The sequence below is a fragment of the Tinamus guttatus genome, unplaced genomic scaffold (genome assembly GCF_059628265.1).
Source record: "Tinamus guttatus ecotype Peru unplaced genomic scaffold, ASM5962826v1 Tinamus_guttatus_pri_ptg000052l, whole genome shotgun sequence".
Lineage (NCBI taxonomy): Eukaryota > Metazoa > Chordata > Aves > Tinamiformes > Tinamidae > Tinamus > Tinamus guttatus.
In genome coordinates, this window is record NW_028288586.1 from 9,039,733 (window position 1) to 9,060,110 (window position 20,378).

At 36.6% G+C, this 20,378-nt stretch overlaps 1 protein-coding gene across 1 annotated transcript in view; it reads left to right on the forward strand.

Moving 5' to 3' along the window:
* Positions 1–20,378, forward strand: part of SORCS2 (sortilin related VPS10 domain containing receptor 2) — a 493,766-nt gene that overhangs the window by 457,653 nt on the left and 15,735 nt on the right. The window contains 9 exon segments of the mRNA XM_088539999.1: positions 1,038–1,158; positions 2,773–2,906; positions 3,508–3,636; positions 5,035–5,206; positions 8,678–8,864; positions 12,385–12,518; positions 13,630–13,753; positions 15,547–15,659; positions 17,340–17,465. Coding sequence (XP_088396125.1) covers positions 1,038–1,158; positions 2,773–2,906; positions 3,508–3,636; positions 5,035–5,206; positions 8,678–8,864; positions 12,385–12,518; positions 13,630–13,753; positions 15,547–15,659; positions 17,340–17,465 — 1,240 coding nt within the window.

The window sequence follows — 20,378 nt, forward strand, 5'->3', positions numbered from 1 at the left end:
TTTTGCAGAGAATCCACTATATCCTCACTTCTGCTCTACCCAAGTTCTTCTTTAAACCTGGTATTCAGGACAAGTGAAGAAGGGACTGTATGCACAGAGTACTTTTTGTAAATCCGTGCCATTCTTGCTGTGTCTGGATTTGAACAGAGGAAAATTAGTGAATTAGTTTGGAGAATTCTCGGAATATGAACTCTGTTCAGTATGAGCTACCCAGAAATTGCTGGCTTTCGGATCAACCTTAAATTCTTTGGCAAATAAGTCACATAAATCTGAGCATTCTAATGCAAACCACAAATATATTTGTCTTTTGCACAAGCAGAGTTTATCCATTCTAATTTGTTGGTGGATGTCATACTTACCCATTTTGTTTTGGAAATAAATCTGACTTTGAAACTATTGGCTGCTTTGAAAGCGAAGCCTGATTTTTAAAGCAAGGAGTTTAAGGAATTTGCAGGGAGAGAAGAGGAGAGTCAGAGTTCTCCAGAACAGTGTGTACATTTACAGTATTCCTTGAAAATAAATACAATTTCATGATTCTATGGGTTTGATCAATAGCGATATTGGCATTTGAAGGCTGTGAAAGGCAAGTCACAGAAAGTTGAAGGTGTTAGGCCATAATCATAGAAATGAATGACAGACCTGGAAATTGAATCTAGGATCCCTAGGTCTTGCTCTTTTATATGACCTCTCATCAAAATCTGATATTTCTATGCATCTCGTATACGAAGATGATAGACAAAAGTGCTTGATTCCCAATTGGAAAAAGTATCATATTTCTATCTAGGAATTTAATGGTTTGCTGGGGGGAAAAATATCCAATCTCTGAGCTGTATCTTTTCACTATAGAGTTCCATGGACAACTAATAAATGTTTTCTAAGTAGGCACATTATATATTAAAAAAAATGTAGAAGAACAGATCCCAGGGACATTTCGTAAGGAATTGCCAATGGAAATCAGGAGAGAAAGCTGAAAACTTGAAATCTCAAATGTATGATATTTCTTTCTTGTAAGATCTTACTCTCGATCTTCTATTTAGAGTCTTTGGACATATTAGTTACCGTTCCGACTGGGAGCTGGTGAAGGTAGACTTCAGACCATCCTTCCCCAGGGAGTGCACTGATGATGACTATGAATCTTGGGACCTCACAAATCTACAGGTATTCACAATCTTGTATTAAAAGGCCATCATATCTGAGGAACTTTCAGATTTATGTAGAATTGTCTGCTAAGAAAATGTTTTCTAATAAAACTGGGCTGCCACCTCCCTGGCTTTCATCTCCTTAGGCTGGTATTTGCTGATTTCAGAACAGTTTAAAATGGCCAAACATTTTGTGTTCCCTTTATTAGTGTGAACTGTAGCCTTGGAAAGACTCAAGTGTATTTGGTGGTCTGCCAAAATAATAGGTGGTCTTGCTGGATTATCAAGCATATACCATAAATTAAAATCTGTACTATGGATTGAAGCAATCTGAACGAGCCATTGTATGTTCTGCCAACTCCCTGACTGCATACTGTACTCATATTGAAATTTCCATGAGTAGGACCCATTCCAGAGGTAATTTATAATCTCAGTGGACAATCATGTAGTGGAGTCCAGTTGTTCTGGGCAATACCGTTTTGCAGTAATGCATTAAGCCTGTGCTGGCACTCCGTCCAAATTCAATTTTGAGCAGCTATAGTCTCTTTACAGTGCATTATTTAAAGAGCCCAATGTGAGTTATTTACATTAAGCGTGATATGTCATATTTGTTCATAATCATTGTGATTATTATGTTTACAATTCTTCCAGTACATTTGTTCTCTCTCTCTGCAGGTTTCTTTTTTGCATGCTATTCAGTATTGTTCCAGCTCCCCAACTCTCATTTGCTAGTTCCCATGCCTAATTTTATGCTTTCCATTTGGGAGTGAAGTGTATTCACTAAGAATGTTATGCAGATCAGCACCTAAACAATAAAAGTATTTTGAGATACTGGCACTGAAGTGTCTTTCAGAAATTAGAAACTGCTGAAATGACTTTGATAAAGTCCTTGCAGCTTCTCAGTTAGCAGTGGAGTGTTAGGTTCAGTCTGAACTGTGTCTGCACCTGTGTTCCTGGTGTTTCCTCTTGACTAGCTATCCAACTCCTGGTGATTTAGATAGAACTTCAGCCGTCTGAAGCAAGTCTTGAGTATTTAAACAGCCAGTTGTACAGTTGTGCCTGGGTTGTACACACATGAAACGTGGGTTTAATTGCACTTGAATTTCCATGCACATCTTTGAATTTGTTCCGATAAATATTTCACTGAGAAATAATTCCATAGGTGAGCGTATTCTACAACTTTGCCATGTTTTCGTTAGCAGACAAGAGTGGATGTGAGAGCCTTACAGGCAAATTCAGCTTACAGAGAGTGATGAGGTGGGGAAAGGGAGAAGGCTGTAGCACATATGCTTCACTCAGTCAAAAGGAGAATGTATGCCATGGGTCACAAGGGAAATTCTAACTGTCTTGAGAAGAGCAGGCTCATCTGGGAGAATTCTGGAAATATGTTTTTCCTGCTTTGATGTGTCTGTTTTCCTACAGCCTATTGCAAGATCCAAATTCTGTGATTACATTCTTAGTGTTGTCTGTCGAAGACCACTTGCTATAGATTGCTCTGTATTGATGATAAACTAGAGACACAGTAAAAGTTTACAGTCTTGGCAGCAAAACCAGCCTTTCTCGTGACAGCATAAGAACGTGTCTGTTCGGTGTAGGTTATGGCATGCAATAAATCTGGTGCTTTGATGTTCAGGGTGATCGTTGCATCATGGGTCAACAAAGAAGCTTTCGGAAGAGGAAGATTTCATCATGGTGCATCAAAGGGAGGAGTTTCACGTCAGCTCTCACATCCAGAGTTTGTGAATGTGCGAACTCTGACTTTTTATGGTGAGTCTGTGGGCTTTTAGATTTATCAGTCATAAAATGTTACTCTGAGATGTTTGCGTTTCTCTCCTTTTGCCCTTCCCTCTGCACAAAGCAGCCTACAAACAATGAAAAAACAGTGCAATTGATTTGAATATGGAGGTGTACTTGTATTTGCTTTTCTGAAAAACATTGCATTTAATTTTTTTTTTCACCTAACTGAACACATCCTGATGTTTTTCTGTATTGATTAAGAATTGAAAAATGACCACTGGGCTGGATTTATAGAACAAACAAACCCTTTCTATTTGCAAATGGAGCAAAAGAAGATGATGTGTATTAGTTTGTGTGGCAAGAGAGACCTTTTAAAAATCTAAGCTAACAAGAGAGTTAATGGTGCAGAACTGAAAAAATAATTACAACTAGTTTGCCTGCAGGTGTATCCAGTTCCCGTTGAAATTACCCCTTAGAACGTAACTGGCTTCATCAAGTTGTATGTCCAGCTGGTAGCAGATAATTTTACAAAACCTCCTTTATTCTTAAAGAAGTAGTCTTATCCACACTAAATTAGATTCCCTAACAAAGCATGGATAGTAACATACTCAGTCTTGATTTTTTTTTTCAGTGATTATGGGTTTGAGCGCTCTGCAGCTCTGAAATCAGACTCTAGCAAATGTTTTGCTGACTTCTGGTTTAACCCAGAGGCACCTCCTGAAGACTGTGTGCTAGGACAGGCGTATACAAGCAGCACTGGGTAAGGTGATTTTATGTTCCGTCTTGCAGGGATCTCCAGAGTGGAGGAAATTAGTAAATTAGTAAATTTAGTGAAATTAATAAGTTTTACTAAAAAATTAGTAAATGTGTAAGCAGTTCTGAGTGTGATTTAGATCATGTGCAGAAACAATGAAAGATAGAAATATTACTTTACATATTCACAAAGGTTCAAAAACTAACCTATTTGAAGAGAGGGATAATGTTCTTGTTCCCAGATTTCAGATAGTAATGACCATTCAAAACCTTTTATTTTAGTACCTTGCTTTGTTTTAGACCAAATTCCAATATGAATCCAATGAATTAGAGTGAGAGATAAGTAACATCTAAGAGAACTTCCAACTGTCTCTTACTTCCATAAGGAAAAAGAGAAAAAAAGAAGTATTCTATAAAGAAAAGATTATTTTGCTAACCATATGGGATGCTCGGAATCAAAGGAAAGCTTTAGAGAACCATGGACAATAGTGCATAGAATATACACTACAGCGTAGTCTGACATCAGTGCTGAGAATAACTTGCAGCTGGCATCTATTCTGGCTTATCATAACTTCGTCTCTGTCAGTTCTGGAGATGAGAAACACATGATGAAATGTCAAATCTGGCAGTAGAACCATGGTCTATGGGTATTTTTGCCTTACAAAGGAAAATGATACCTTTTGGATTGTGACTGACAGCTATGATATACAAAGTGTGAATTCAGAAAAGTAAAATCTGTCTCAGATTTCAAAAGGATACTTAAAAATAATATACCTGAGTGAAAGTGATCTGTAAATACTTCCAAGTGTTTCATTATTATCGTTTGAAAAATGTGAGACTTTCTGCTCTTTTAGACAGTTATATAAAATAAATGCTTCAAATATTGTAAGAAATGCATAGATTTGAGAGTAGCAAAGTAAGTAGTTATGGGGAAATGCAGAAGTTGCTTGGTCTGATTTTTCCTGATCCTTGGGATTTGAGCAACCACATTTAATGCAAAATTAGAATAGGGTAAGATTAAGGTCCAAGTCAGCAAAATCCAGGAGCCAAGACCTCTGGGTGTAGTACAGAGTGTTCAAAAATAAAGGGTATGGCAGAGAGGATGATGGAATAACTAGTTCCTGGTGAGATGATCAGGCATGTTTTTAAATTTGGAAGGACTGAGCATTCCAAAGCATGTAAGGGAAATCCTCATCATGCTCCAAGCTCCCTTGCTTCAACAGATTTGGCTTAGCAGAGACAACGTCCATAGAAGTTTTTGCACTGTGAGGTGTTCTCAGTTGTCCACAATCTTGTCTGTTGATGAACCCAAGTATTATTCATGTCACACTAGTATTGAGTGCCTCTGGAAGCATTCTTCTGCTCATCTCCAATTCACTGTGCTCGCCGCTTACTGTTTTTGCAGGTACAGAAAAGTTGTTTCTAATGTGTGTGAAGGTGGTGTGGACCTGCAGCAGAACTTAGCACAACATATGTGTCCATTGATTGCTCCCAAAGGACTCCAGATCAGCATCAGAGGGGAAAGCCTGGCTGTTAAGCCTGGGGAAGACATCACCTTCATTGTCAGACAGGAGCAGGTAGTAATAAAGGCTCTATGAAAGTTTCCTCACTGTGTTTAGGGTTCATTACAGACTCCGATTTCTCTCCTCTTTGCTTTGCTGATGTATGAGATTAATTAGTGCTTGAAAGAAAGATGAATGAGTCTGTAAGTACTGAAATTTCTATTCTGTTCTGATGATCCAGTGAACTCAGTGAAGCCTGGAGTTCTGTCCACAAGGTCGGATTTGTCTCCTCTGCTGCATGTCCAGTCATTGCTCCCTAGAGACATTAGCTTCTTGCATATCCCCAGTTCAAAGAAACTGAAGTACCAAAGCACAGTTCAAAATAAGCTGAAGTGCCAAAGTCTTCTTGGACCAAAAATTTCACCTGTTATATCAGAGAAGAAATATATAGAAATGCACTTCATATTGTGATTTAAGCGCTTTTTAAAAATCTGCCTTTCCAAAATGAATCAGGCAAAACTTTACAGAAACAGACAATTAACACAGCATAAGAACATGTATTATGTAGTATGTTGTATAGCCAAAGACATATGTTTTTTTTCTGTTTATTGAAAGAGACAACACCCTAGGTCCTGACCAAAAGGCAGTGTGCAGCTGTCAGATGTGTTACCTGCCCTGGTAATGCTTGCCTCTTAGATACGAGGTTCAAACTGTGGTGCTCAGGCAATAGGCAATTGTCCAGCCTGGCTGACCCCACTGATTTGCAAGAGCTTGAAGTAAGTTCACACATTTTGGCAAGCTCGTGTGATATATATGAGAGAGTTGGGATTTATTTCTGTAATAAAAACAATAAAATGGGGCTATGTGCAGAACACAGTACTACTTAACACGTAGCAGGTTCTGGATCCAAGTGCTTGCAGCGCACTGACAGTTGTGTGGCAAGCAACACTTCCTTCTCTTAATTAGGTTTGAAATGTTTGCTGTAAGTGTAGAGCATTCGAGTGTAATTTGGAATTAATGATTTTGATCAGCAGCTGGACTTTTTACTCCCTATTGTATAGATTCTGAAGTTTTCATGAATTTCCGTGGCAATATGTAAAACATTTATAACTATTTAAAAAAAAATCTTCAAAAGACTGGAGTCTAAAAGGGAATCCCTTGCTTGCATTTCTGGTGATATCTTCGCTCAGTACATAGGACTGGATAAAGACTTACAGGAAATGTAACAGTTTGCTGCCCCCTATGGCTAAGAATCAATATTTATACTCAAATGTGCTGAGAATTAAGATTTACTGTATATGGATAGCAGTCTCATGAAGATTCATAACAATTAGGGAGTTTAAGAAGCAGGTTCACTAAGATGAACCAACACATGCTCCTATATCTGTCTGACGACCAGTATTAAATTATGAATTTATATGAATGCATGGTACTAGGTGCAGAAATGCCAGGCATCAAAGCTTAAAGAAAACAGGTGTCCATTCCTTTTGGGTTGTTCTTTGTGACTTCAGAAAAAATAATATTTTTTTCCCATATAGCTGAAGCTAGGAATAGCTGGACGTATGAATAACAAATGAAAATAACTATTTCCAGTGAGATTGGAGTGAAATTCCAATTCCTGTTAGATTTAGCTGCATTTTTCCTATGTAAGTCTTTTATTATCTGTCAGGTCAGGGAGACTGGTTCAAAAAGTTTTGAACACTGCACTGCAATGTAAAGATGAGAATCTTTACGTTAGGAAAGAAGTTGGAACAAAACATAAAGAGAAACTTGTGCCTACTGCCTTTCCATACTGTTCGTATTGTTCCTCTCTCACTTGGAGAAAATATGCAAGTAACACTTGTTGGCATAAGAAACAGCATATAAGAACGATTTGTAAGCTAATGTCATCTAAAGACATTGTGCTTGCAGTCACATTGCTGGGAAAAAGACATCTCTTATCTAGTAGTATATATTTCAAGTAATAATATATTGTCTCATACGCTAAATTCTACCTATCTGTTGTCAAAAGAAAGATTATATTAAAAAAAAAAACTCACAGTGAGGGTCCTTTCAAAGTCCTTTGTTTATGTTAAAATATGAGGTTCAGATATTTGATAGCTGTACAGATTTCTTATTATGAGTATTCTCCTAAGTTACAAGCATTCTTTCATATGGAAGAAAATCAATGAAACTGCAAAATAATAAAAGGCGAAGAACAACTCCAAACAAGGATTCCTCCCTTGTGTGAGAGAAGAGTTTGAAAGTTGCAGGCTTTATTGCCTACTTTGATTTTACATCAGTGCTGCCTTTGGGGATGAAGTTCTGATCTAAACCTATTTCATGTGGAAGCGAAGTGGTTTCTCAATACTTTGATGGATTGCAATCTTTCTCTAGTCTGGTTGCCATTCAAGTCACCTGACAAGAGTTTGGATATGTAAGTTCCTTTCCTGGAGGCAATGAGGATTGTCACTCCAACACTGTTTTTACAATATAGAGGATTTTCTACAAAGTCTGGCCCCACAACCTGTTTCAGTTGTACAACTGTGATGACAATGCACAGCAGCAAGAAGAGCAGGAATGTATTACAGACAGCAGAGGAAGAAGGGTAACATGCTAAGCCAGTGCTGCCGCCAGAGCCGTGGTATTAAGAAAACATTGCTTTTGGCAGCTGAGGTGAATTTTCCTTTAGCTCCATGGATGTAGTCAATTCACACAGCACAGGCCTGACTACTCCATAGCAGCCACACTGTAAGAATATGAGTGATGGTGCCTCTGATGGCAATATCAGTCACTGAAGCTTTCTAGATCCGACTTTTGGAAGAGAGTGTCATTTAAAGGTACGATGAATTATAAAGCACTTGAGATGCTTGAAGAATAGAACTTGATTGGATTTTTAAATTCTTTCCCAAAGTCAGATCAGTTCTCTGCTTCGTTAAGCATGTATCTAATTTTGCAATAGAACATATTAGTTCTAAATGTGCTGGTAGTTGTGTATAATGCAGTGCAAGCATACTAGCTTGGGTTGTAAAGGCCATAGAGTCGACACACAGAGGCTGTAATTACAAGGTCCTGTGAAGATGGTCTAAACCAATTAATTCTACTTTATATTTTCATGGGTTAGAAATTCAGAGTTGATCAGTTAACACAGGGCACTGATGAGTGATAATTTGCTAAACACCAATACTCAGTTGTTGGCAATGGTGTGAGCATAACCCTAGAACTTGGGGTTGCTTTACACCATTATGCTGGTTAATGCCCGGACACATGAGGCAAAGGTGATTTCTGTGTTGTGGAATTCTTACAGCCTTGTTAATAATGTAGGCTGTTTTATTTTAGGACAGTGCCTTACTGAGGATGATTAATACTGTGTCTATTAATGCGGGCGACATCTGTTGCTCTAAAATCTTTGTAATGGGTTTCATGGTTTTACTGCAACAACTGCAATTGAGTTAAAACATCTGGATGGTGCTGGAAATACTGCTGTAATTCAAGAAATTATGGAAATGTATTCTGTATATTTAAGTTCTAGTCAATTAAAACATTGTTATTATATTCTCCTTCTAGGGCGATATATTGAATACCAAATACCAGGTAGATCTTGGAGATGGATTTAAGGCAATATATGTGAATCTTACAATGACTGGAGAACCAATTCGTCACCGTTACGAGAACCCCGGGATTTATCGTGTCTCGGTTAAGGCTGAGAATGTTGCTGGGCATGATGAGGCCGTAATGTTTGTCCAAGTTAATTGTAAGTCAGCTCTTTAGTTTCCTTGATTTTATAGCTTCATAAAAAGTTTATGACAATTATGAGGCAAAAAAATTGCTAGTCACAATTAATAAAAAATATTTTTTCTTTTTTTCAATAATCTCCTACAGTCACATACTGCTGTATGTTATTAATGCAGAGGCTTATGAACCTAAATGTATGAGGAGGTCAGAGTTAGTTTTCTTCAGATTTGGGAGAGTGGTCTATTAGTCTTTGAATAGCTTTAAGTAGGACACACAGCTCAATTAAAATCTCATGGTTGACACTTGTCCTGACTGAAGACCCTATTGGTAATCTTAGCAGGTAAAACATAGCACTTCAGGCTACATGCAGTGTGTGAAGCAAGTGAACAAATACTGAAAAATGTATCTGCCCATGCTTTTGAATGATTTTCTTGCATGCTCTTGCAGGATTTTCTAAAAGTATGTATTGGTGGAAGGATCCAAATTACAGCATTTTTAAAACCCAAGTTACTAGTATTTGAATCTAGTTTTAGATTGTAAGCTTTATTCTCACGAAGTTTTAATGTGTTATTTGAATTTAACTGTATGCTGGCAGGCAGTATTACTTTACAAAGAATTCTACCCTTCCCTTCTTAATTAAGACCCAAATAAAAACCATCAAGTGGATTTAAAAGAACTGCACAAAACTGGAAATATCATGCATCAGCAAAAGCTTAATGTATCCCAGTCATCTCATGATTGAAATTAAGACGCTCAAACTGGGTTTTCCTCTTCCTTCAAGATGCAAGACATTTATGGCTTTGCCTTTTTTCAGATTTGTCAAAAACAAAACAAAAGTGCGGAAATCACTTTTCTGTGTGCATAAATCTGTGTATTTTATGCTACCTATCTAGTAAGTGCTGGTATTTCTATATTTTACTGCTGAGTGCCCCTCAATCCAGCGTGTTTTCTAGTTCTGCCTTGATTAGCCAGATGGAGACCAATCCATTAATGCTAATGGCAAAACTGAAAGGATCCGAAACTAATTGCCTGGCTCGCTTGCTTTACATTTTTGTTGTTTGTTGTGTTGTGTTTTGTTTTCTAAATCTAGTAATACCATTTTACAGCTCCAGAGTTAGAGAATTTACTTAAGACTTTTCTTTTACTTCTTAGGAGCTTCTAGGTGCTGAGAGGAAAATTAAGTACAGAAGTAGGTGGTAGATCTGTACAAGCAATGAACAGCAAAAACTCTGTGTGACATTCTCCAGGGATAATTTCCTCTCGTTGTTCAGAGAATGGCAAGCAGTAACAAGCCCTGATGGAAAGCTGAACAATTGCTTTCTCAAAATGTGCTTCTGATTTGGCCTACATCTGGATAAACAGTAAAAATAAAAGATGCCAATTGTGCTTTATTCAGTGGATTTACAAATTGCAGAGCCTGGGGTATTTTTCAAGCAAGAATAAAATGACTACATTCTTAAAGGGCTGTGGAACTGAAATATTCAGGCAGGACGGACTACCAAAAGCAGATCTGTTGGTTAATTTCTGAGCACATCTCAAACTTGCTCTTGGATATTACATGTGATATAGATTGAATAGATATTTGGTATCTGATTTACACAGCTAGGTTTTCTAAATAAATTGCAATATTGGAGGAAGTTAACTGTCACTAATTAAGCTGATATTTCAGCAGTCCATAGAAGAATTGTTTCTAGTTGTTTTGGTTTTTTTCCCCCTACGGAATGTCCTGAAAGCGAAATTGTCCGTAAATTTTTAAGTTTTCACTTTTTCCATACATTTTATGAGGGAAAAATGAGGAAGGCATTTTTCTTGGCTCCTGTCAAGTTCTATCAGTATGGAATGTCCTATATTGAAGAACAATTAAATAAATTTTAGATTGTGATCCAAATTGCAGTTCCTGATGCAAAGCTCAAAGTCTACAGCACAAGATCTACAACTTGCTAATAATCTGCAAAAGAAACTAGAGCAAGTTTGGTAGTATAAGTATAAGTAGATAACCCAGATTATTTTTTTTAAAGGAAGAATGAGTGGGTGTACATTTTTTTGTGTGTGGGATTGAGACTCTGATCTCTGCAGTGCAGGAGTGTGAAATGCTGGGGTTGTAGAAATTGATATAGAGAATCAGGAAGCTTTGAAAAAATGTACTGAAATTATAGCTTGGTAAAACAGAAATCACATAAATTAATTTCATTCCTAAATATATATCCAAGGGTGCTATTCGGCATTATGGAATTGTGCAACTGAGGCAAATGGAGTCACAATAATTATTGTTAGATCTTTAATGTATAGGAATGGCAAACTACAAAATCAGGCATGATTTGGATTTCTTCTGTGGTTCTTGTATTATCAGAAAGAAAGAAACCTTTTTTGAAGCATAGCAAATTTTATGAAATTCCTACAATTTTTGAATTTTTCACAAGACACCAGCTATTGCTGGTGTTTTAAGTGTTTTAAGAGAGTGTTTTAATTCAATTTCATAAAGAAGGTATAAGTAAATCTGCACAGTATTTCTTGAATTCACTTTCATGTAGACAGAGAGGAAGCAGAATAAAAATAGGATATTTTATGTTCCAGTGAAGCAGCAAACAGTCTGGTTGAAGTGAAGTGGAAAAAAGGGGTTGGGTTTAGAATTCGGGCTATCTGCTCTCAGAGGTCTAATCTCCTAGTCAGAGTGAATGGGCAATCATTTAGTTAATGAAAGAGAGTAAGATAAAGGCCCTGGGCCAATGTAAGTACCTTTAATTTTAAATTGAGATGAAAGGCCTTTGAATAAGTTAAAAGATACTTAGAACAAATTTTAATTGGTTGGTATTCATTCTATGTAATGAATGAATTTTGGATAGTACAGTACTTTCGTAGCCTGAATAGAACCTGCAACCTAGGAAATTCTAGTTATCACTTTATAATATTGTAAATCCTTCATCTTTGGACATTGTGAAAAACATATGAGAGAAAACTCTGAAACAGCAATTTTCTTTCCATAGTATTTCTGTGCTGTGAAACAAAATACATGTACAACATTAGGAACAACATAAGAAGGTTTTACTGATGAATTTCTTTTAAATATTTTTTTTTATTTTGATATTTTTATAATGAAAATAAACAATATTTTTCTTTTTCACTTTTCTGCTTTTCCCATAGAACTTTGAGAGGTCTGTTAGATTTCTGTTCACTTGATCTTTCATTGTTTAAATGAAAAAGCTGAGATTGTCTTTTCGCCTTTCTAACTGCAATATATTTGATTTTGGTCTCTAGAACTGGACTTGCACACCGAAAAAAGTATGTTGTAAAAGTACATTAATCTGGCACATTAGGATTTTGTTTGTGGTTTTTTGTTTTTATTTATTTGTTTTTTTAAAAAAATTGATTGCAATGCAGTCCTTCCAAATGTACCTTTCCACACAGATGTAGAGAAGGAGGGAGAAATAAGTTTAGGATTTACTGAGGTCTTTTTGCAGGTTGCTATGCAGCATTTGGTGAAACAGGCATTGGTAAATTGATGGGCTCTTGTTCAGTGAAATACTGGGAACTTTTTTCAGCTCCATTACAGGCTTTAAGTTTGGAAGTGCTTCCAGTCATTGGCAAAAACCAGGAGGTGAACCTGACAGCCATCATATTGCCAAAGAATCCTAATTTGACAGTCTTCTACTGGTGGATAGGAAACAGTCTTCAGGTACGTGAAGCTTATGGAAAATCAAGTTTTGACTTTAGATTATTTTCAACCTTTTTCCAGTAAAGACTGAGTGACACTTTTACTCTAGCAAAAGTACTCTCACTTTATATTACTTCATGGAGACCATCTATCATTTCACATATCCTCTAACAAACATTACCTGAATCCCATTGTTTAATCACATATTTTAGGCTGTTCATTTTCCTTTATTACTACTTATGTGAAAATGAAAGTTTCCCTTTTAGAATTGATTTAAATTTTCAGACCATTTCCTGTCTAAGAGGGACTAAGAGCATTCAAACAAGATAAGATATTTATTTAGAGATAGTAATCTACATACAAATGTCCTCAAGATCCAAGTATTTCTATTGGGAAAATTTCTGGTCTAGCAGAATTAGTTTTGTTCTTTTTTTTAATGTTAGGTAAGTAAAATATTTTTCTCACGAGACAGTAATAGCAGTCTCTGAAACTGGGCTACTTTCAGGTACTTTTTCAGCACATTTTCCTTTCAGCACTTTTTCTTTTCATGCAAACATGCTATCTGTGATAATTCTGGCCTGCATCTGTTCATTTTTAGTGACTGAGCCAAGTTAGAAGAGGCACTCCAGTGTTGTGGAGGGTTTTGTAGTTCATTCAGGTTTGGTCAGGAGAAAAAATATCTCAGCTCCACCTTGAAGTTACAGTAGATTGATGATCTTCCATGGGTCATGCTATAAGATGACAGAAGTAGTCCATTTGATCTTAACTACAGATGACACTTTATGAGGCAAATGGCTCCCTGAATATGATCTGGTGAAGCTTAGTGAGCCTGATTCAAAATATATTTCTTTCACTGGGATTTGAATCAAAACCTAATGCTCTGCCAATTATTCTAAAAGAAATATTTGCCTAATCTGGTAACTATTGTATATAGAGAGACAATCCATTAGGAGAAGGCGACTTTCTATGTTCGAAAACTGAATTTGAACCGTTTTTTGAAATATTGACTAGTATTCTAGAAAATGATTCATGTGAAATCTTTTTGTCTGATTTTTTTTAATAACTGCCACTTTAGACAATATTCTCATGGTTCTTGCTAAAAACGTAATTTGAACTTTTTCTTTTTTTAAAGCCACTTCTTACCTTGGAGAGTTTTTTGGTGGCAAGGTTTGCTGAGACAGGTGAAGTTAGAGTTACGGTGCAAGCTTCCTGTGGGAACTCCATGCTTCAGGATTCAAAGGTTGTCCATGTTTTTGGTAAGGAACTTTACTTCAGCTGAGTATTTTCGTTTGTCATACATACTTACATTGTATACCTCTTAAACCAGCGCTTTAAGTGGAACCCATGGTAAAATTATTTCTATTGCCAGGTCCAATTTCTAAATTTGAAGGGTAATCCCATGAAGTTGAATCGTGTGATTGTAGGAGCAGTTTCCTGTGAAATCCTTTGCTTCCTTTGCTTATACAAAATGTTACTGTAGTTCCCAAACTTGCAAGGAACTATTGTTCTTAGGCACTAAAGTAGCATTTTGCTAGGACTAGAGAATTTGTTAAGAGTCCCTAAATACAATAGTTTTAATATCTCCAAAAAGAGAAAACTTAGTTGTGTGTATATATGTTCTCAGCAATAAAACCAATGTTAAGTAATAGCCTTTTATGTCCTTTGGATTTTTATCTGAGAGTCTCCCCTCTTTAAATGTTGTGTAATCCTTCAGCTCTTATTCTGCCTCATGTCCTGGTGTGATTCACGGTGTCATATAATGGGGTGACAGGGGATGATATACCATGAAAAATGTAATGCTGAGGAATCATTTCCGTTAGTATTTGTACTGTAACATGTAGCAATGGTGATATCTAAAAAAAGCTTCTTTTTATGCAGTTCTAAAAGCCTTCCTATATCCGAGATACACACAATGATACATCTCTATTTCCTGAACAGTGAAGGAAGATTCCGTTATTTTTTCTTCTAGTATGCTAAACAGAGCTTTTAGGAACTCCCTCTCACCACACCTTTTCTAGGATAAATGGATTTGATGTTTATGCTACAACTCGTAAATGCATCCATTTCTTAGAAAGTTTTAAAAATATAAACATATTAGTATGACTGGCTTAGAGACTTTGGCTTGCCAACATTGCTTCTACTGTTAGAACTGGCAAAACCTCATAAAAAGAGCAAGAAGGGTACTGGTCATGGTGGAGATTTAAAATATATATATATATATATATATATGTCTAAACTGTTCAGAAAGCCAGGTTTGAATGATTCATGCATTTCAAAGGATCTCTTTTATCTACTTTGTATTATGTTTTATCTACTTTGCATTGAATTCTTCAGGCGTTCCTCCAATGAGCCTATAAAGGCGAAATGGAAGATTATTTAGAGGCCTGTTTTCTGAGGAATAGCCCTTTTCTAGCATTTCAGATATTTTGGACAACATCCATAAAAGTGTTGAGCATATCTTGTTTTTATTCTTTCAAAGGCAGTAGTTAGCCTTTGGCATGTCATTTCTGTTCTTATTTTCATGGCTAGCTTATGGAATACGTAAAGTATTCATTTTGCAGGAAAAACAGGAACATGAAATGAGCAAAAACCAGATGTTTATGATTCAGTGAGAATAGAATCCATTGGCACATTCCCATTAAGAATGAAAGAAACCAATCGTGTCTATGTAGTTTATTTTCTTAAGGAAAAATTATTGGGAAGGTTATAACCCATTATAACCCCAGAGCATGAATGTAAATCTCTTTTTTTTTTCTTCCCCTGTATTGCCTTTTTATCTTTAGGCACAAATTTGATGATGTTGAGAAAAATACAGAAAGAAATTGACTGGCTGACAGGAGTGTAATCTTGCTTCATGCGGCATAGACTGTAGGCTCCTGGGGGAAGGGTTTGTTGTTTTTTTTCTTTCTGAACAACACATAGAAATAGGTTTCCTAGGTACTACAGCACTACACCTAACACTGAAAATACATTTTCAACTTTTATTTCTGCAAAACTTTTTGCACTTCTGTTTGTTAATTGTTCAAAAATGTTTCTTTTGCCATTCCAGATCATTTTCATGTTCTTTCTCTGAAGTTTACTAAGCACCTGGACATGTACAACCCCGACATACCAGAATGGAGGGAAGACATAGGGCGAGTAGTAACACGACTTCTTGCAAAGGTGCTCTCTCAAATTGCTCGTAAAATGTTCCCTCTCCAGTCATAAAGCCTGAAGGTTAAGTTAGTGCCTTCTCATTTAGAAAAATGTAGGCAGTGCAAAACAGTAAAATGAACCCCACGAGCCACATTTCCAACAAGTTTGAGCCTAGTGTCACTTTTACACCCCGTCTGTGGATAATGATACTGTAGTACAGAAAGTTTTGTTCTAACACAGCCTAATTGGCAATTAACGTGAGGTATTGGTCTCTGGGATTTGCCAAAGCCATAGTGGCAAATAGTGCTGACTCCAAAACAGGAAGAGTAGCTTCAATGTGATAAACCTATGGGTACTGTCCAATATGAAGGATTTGGTTTCATTGTAAAATAAAAATTAAAATAAAATAACATAAAATAAATCAAAGAAAAAAGAACATACAATGTCTTGTGTATAACTTTGAAAATTGCCTAAAATGCCTGAGCATGTTTTTGCTCCAGCTGATCCTTTAGATCATGTTTGCCAATGAAATCTGGATTGGGAACAGATGAATCCAGTAGATGAAGTATAAGTACAAAGTCATGTGGCAGTTCTGTGGCGTAAGTAATGAGCACTCCATAAAAAGAGAGCGTTCCAGAACTGTATTCCTCAGGTGCACGCACTGCCAAGAATGCAGCATGTGCAAACTGACTTCTCTCAAGGAGAGTATCTCTGAGTTGTGAGTTGGCAATGTCCTTAAAACGGCTTTCGTGTGAAGAAGAGTTCAGCCTTATGGGGCAGCTTTTGCCAGTGAAGTCTTTGGGCTTTTTCTGGGTTTGCAGTAGTGCACAGGGGAGTTCAGGATCTGGAGTTCTGACTTCATACCATTTCCTGCCTTTTTGAGGTTCACATGTCAAATCAAAATAAATTCCCACTTTTGTCGGCTTAACGCCATTCCATAAGCAGGGTCAGTCAAACAAATAATTAGATCACTTTTAAAATTGCCTGTGCATTTTAATAATTACATCTGCAAAACTATATGAATAATTTAATGTAATTTCTGAGAAATTCCCAGGGTGTTGTCATTAGAATTTTGTCGCTGTCTCATATAATGCAGAGAGGAATATGGGAATAAAAATTAAATTTTCTAAAGCTTATTTGGAAAGAAAGCATATGACTTTCAGTGGGGTGAGTGGAGTGCAGGTTTTCATAAAAACAGTTTCAGAAATTGAATCTAGGTACTTTGAATAGCTGTGTGGAAGACTTCTCTCTGCTAATTAAACACACATGAAAAAGTAGTCTCCCTAAGCTAAAGTTAAGTATAATTAATATGCCCTTTTAAGTCCACTAAGCATTTGAATGATTCGCAAAGGATTCTGAACTGCTTAGGAATTTTTAAGTCACCGTAAAAATATGCAACCGTTAGAGTTTGCTAAAACTGCATACCACTTAGTTTTGCTTCTTTCTGTGATGCCACTAAAATTATTTGGTGTGATAACAATGATAACACTTCAAATCTGCAAAGACCCACTTATATATTAGTTAATTAGTTAATATTTGGCTTTATTCATGATTTAGCTTTAGGTATAATTCACTCTAAAAATTAAGAATCTGAATACCAAAGACTGAAACACCTGTGTGGAATTACTTATGTACTTTATATAATATTAGAAGAGAAAAATTAAAGCACACTGTCTGGTAATTTACCGCATACATTTGTCTGCACAGGAAACTAATATACCTGAAGAAACGCTTGTGACAGTTGTGAAACCTGGTCTGCCCACAACTGCTGACTTGCATGTGCTACTACCAGCAAACCAGCCAAAGAGGAAGATGAGTGTAACTAGTGATAAGGTAATCAGAGAAATGTGTGTCTAATTAGGACAATCCTACTTGGAAACCAACAGCTATACTATCATTGCTTTTATTGGAATTACGAGGTGTTTCCTGACCACACGAAGATTTTACTCCCATCTGGAGAGACATGTAAGTGCTAGGAAGAGTTAGGGCTGTTGTGTTTGACAGTGTGTAGTGCACCTTCTGATGCAGGGGTAGATCCTGCCACAGGAGAAGAGGGAGAAGAAGCAATTATCTGTCATCCCATTCTGTGCCAGCCTGTGACCGACTGAAGGTCAGTCCTGGTGATGCCTTTGCAGAGAGATGTGCAGTACTTGGCAGCAGCACATGTTCTCCCCAGCATCAACTTGTGCTTGGTGTTATCAGTGTGTGTCTCAGGAATAATAACTTTTTGAACAGAAACTACAGCGATGGCTTGCCAGTCTGTGAAGATACAGTAGGCAAAAGGTGCATTTTGAACATTGGTGCTTCTAGAGAGAGGAAAATAGATTTCAATAGACAATTGAAATAGAATCTATAGGTCAACCTATAAAAGTTGACCTATTTTGTAATGAGCATCAAGCAGGTAATTCCTGGCTTTTATGAGCATGTATCCTTTTCACTTAACAAGAAACCAATGCAGTGATCACAGCAATGAAAATCAGACATAAGATTCTCCCTCCCTTTTCCAAATGTCCTCTGTAATATAAGACTGCAGTCCAATAGAAAACCGTGTGCCTGGCCCTTGCTTCTGATTTGGAATTTGTGATACTTGCTCTTTGCTGTGATAGAGGAGCAGATCTCAGCTCTGTGCTTGTGCTTGGTTCTTGCGATTCAAGTCTTGCAAGTTACAGGGAATAACAGTGTAAAGTATCATTAATTTTAAAAGGCATTTTAGCACTTTTTGTAATGAGGTCACGATATCCAAAAAGCCTAAAAAGTAGGTAAAAAGAGCTCTTTAGATTATCTTGATACTTTTAGATTGTTCATGGAATTGATGCAGTACACTTGAGAAGATCGAAAGGGGTATTTTGATATTATTCAAGTAAATGAATGGGTGTTTTATTGCAAAACACACAGAGAATAGTGTGAATGCACAGAATTTTCCTGTCCACTGCTGCCTCAAAACCTTACTGCTTTCCCTCCCTAATCACAGTCAGAATTTCTGGGAGTCTAAAATCATAATCATATTGTAGGAAATAGTTGATATTAATAATATTTACTTTAGCGGGAAGCCCATCGTAAGCTATGTGTGCATTACCACTTGAAAATTCTTTGAATCTTTCAACTTGGTTAAGAAGCGAGGTGCAACTTTCAAAGGAAACTGTTTCCCTTCATTCCATGTGTATATGGTATGAATACCTTTAATAATAATAATAAACAGGTGATGATAGACCTTTGGGTTCTGCTGACTTTTTATTTTAGTGCAAAATATTGTATGTATTAGTTCTCTTTAAATCTCAACGGTTCTTAGTGCTGTACTTCTAGGCAGCTTGAAGTATATCATCAACAATATTCATTTTTGTTCTCTTTTTTCTTTTTTCATTTTTTATGTAGAAAATACTCTGCTAGTTATTTTAAAGAATAACAATTGCATGTTGCAAAAAAATATGAAAACTTATATTCATGTGACTATGGGGAAGAATAAAATATCTTAAGAGAGCAGAATTTCTGTAATAAATAGTACCCCCTTAAGGCCTGACCTTGCCCAGGGTTTCTGGAACTATAGAAGCATTGGAAGGTGAAAGTAATTGCAATCTGGGCAACAGCTGTACATTTCTGACCCTGTTAGGTCAGACTATGTCACAGCAGTGGTCAGGAGATAACACATGCAGAAAATAGGAGCAAATGAAGCAAATATAGTGACATATGCTCTATAATGATAAAGGCAAGTATCTTAGTATCAGTCCCAACACTTTGATTGTTTTAAAGAGTGCAGATTGTAGAGTGAGGCTTCTGAACAAGCTGCCCAAATTTCTGTTTTTCTGTTATTGCTAGGGGATATTACTTTAATTGTTGACGTTTTTTGATTCTGAATTGAATGTTTTGATAAAGTACATGTTATATGAGAATCCCTTGTGACTCAAGAAATACTCATAAAATATACTCTGTAAATTTACGAGCATTAACTGGTCAAGTCAGTTGAAAAGACCTCGTAGTAACACTACTTTAAAGACGAACGTACAAAGAAAAGTTTGAAGGCCCTTGGCCCTTCTCTCTTCTCATGTTTCACTGAAAGGATGCTATTTATTGTGCTGCTAGTGACAGCTCTCATGTCTGTGTTCTGATATTATTGTATCTCCTTTAACTCAGAAAGTTCTCTGCACGTTAGGCTGAACTGCCCCTAAAGTCATTACCTTAGACATAGTTATGAAATGTCTTCCCTTAAAAGAGAACCCATTTGTTCTTGGAAGAAAAACTTTTAGTTTTAGAATACTGTGTGATTTCAGAAGGTCCATTAAAGGCAATAATTTCTAGTATAGGCAGAAAGCACCTGCTTCGGAGGAGTTTCTAGTGGCATTCTACATGGATTTTTATAACCTCGGGCTATTTATTAACTTCATTACTAATCTGGTATAAAATTCCATACTAATAAAAGTAGCCATCAGTACAAAGATTGTTAATAAGCTGAAAGTATAGTAGTAAAGAGGAAGCCCCTTGCATAATTCCGTAATTTGTTTCCATTTGGACAAAAGCCCACTTTCAAGAATAATGCATGCAGGAATAAAGGCTGAGAGTGTTCTCACCTGATTTGACAGCATAGCAATTTCAGAATTATTTTGTTTATATCATTGACTACAGAGGAAGACTTGCTCTCTTAATTTAAACACTTTCATTACACATCTAATATCAGGTGGGATGAACCCATTTGAAAGAGCAAGTTAAAGTGCCTTAAAGCTATAGGAAAACAATGGCTCCGAGGAAGATTTA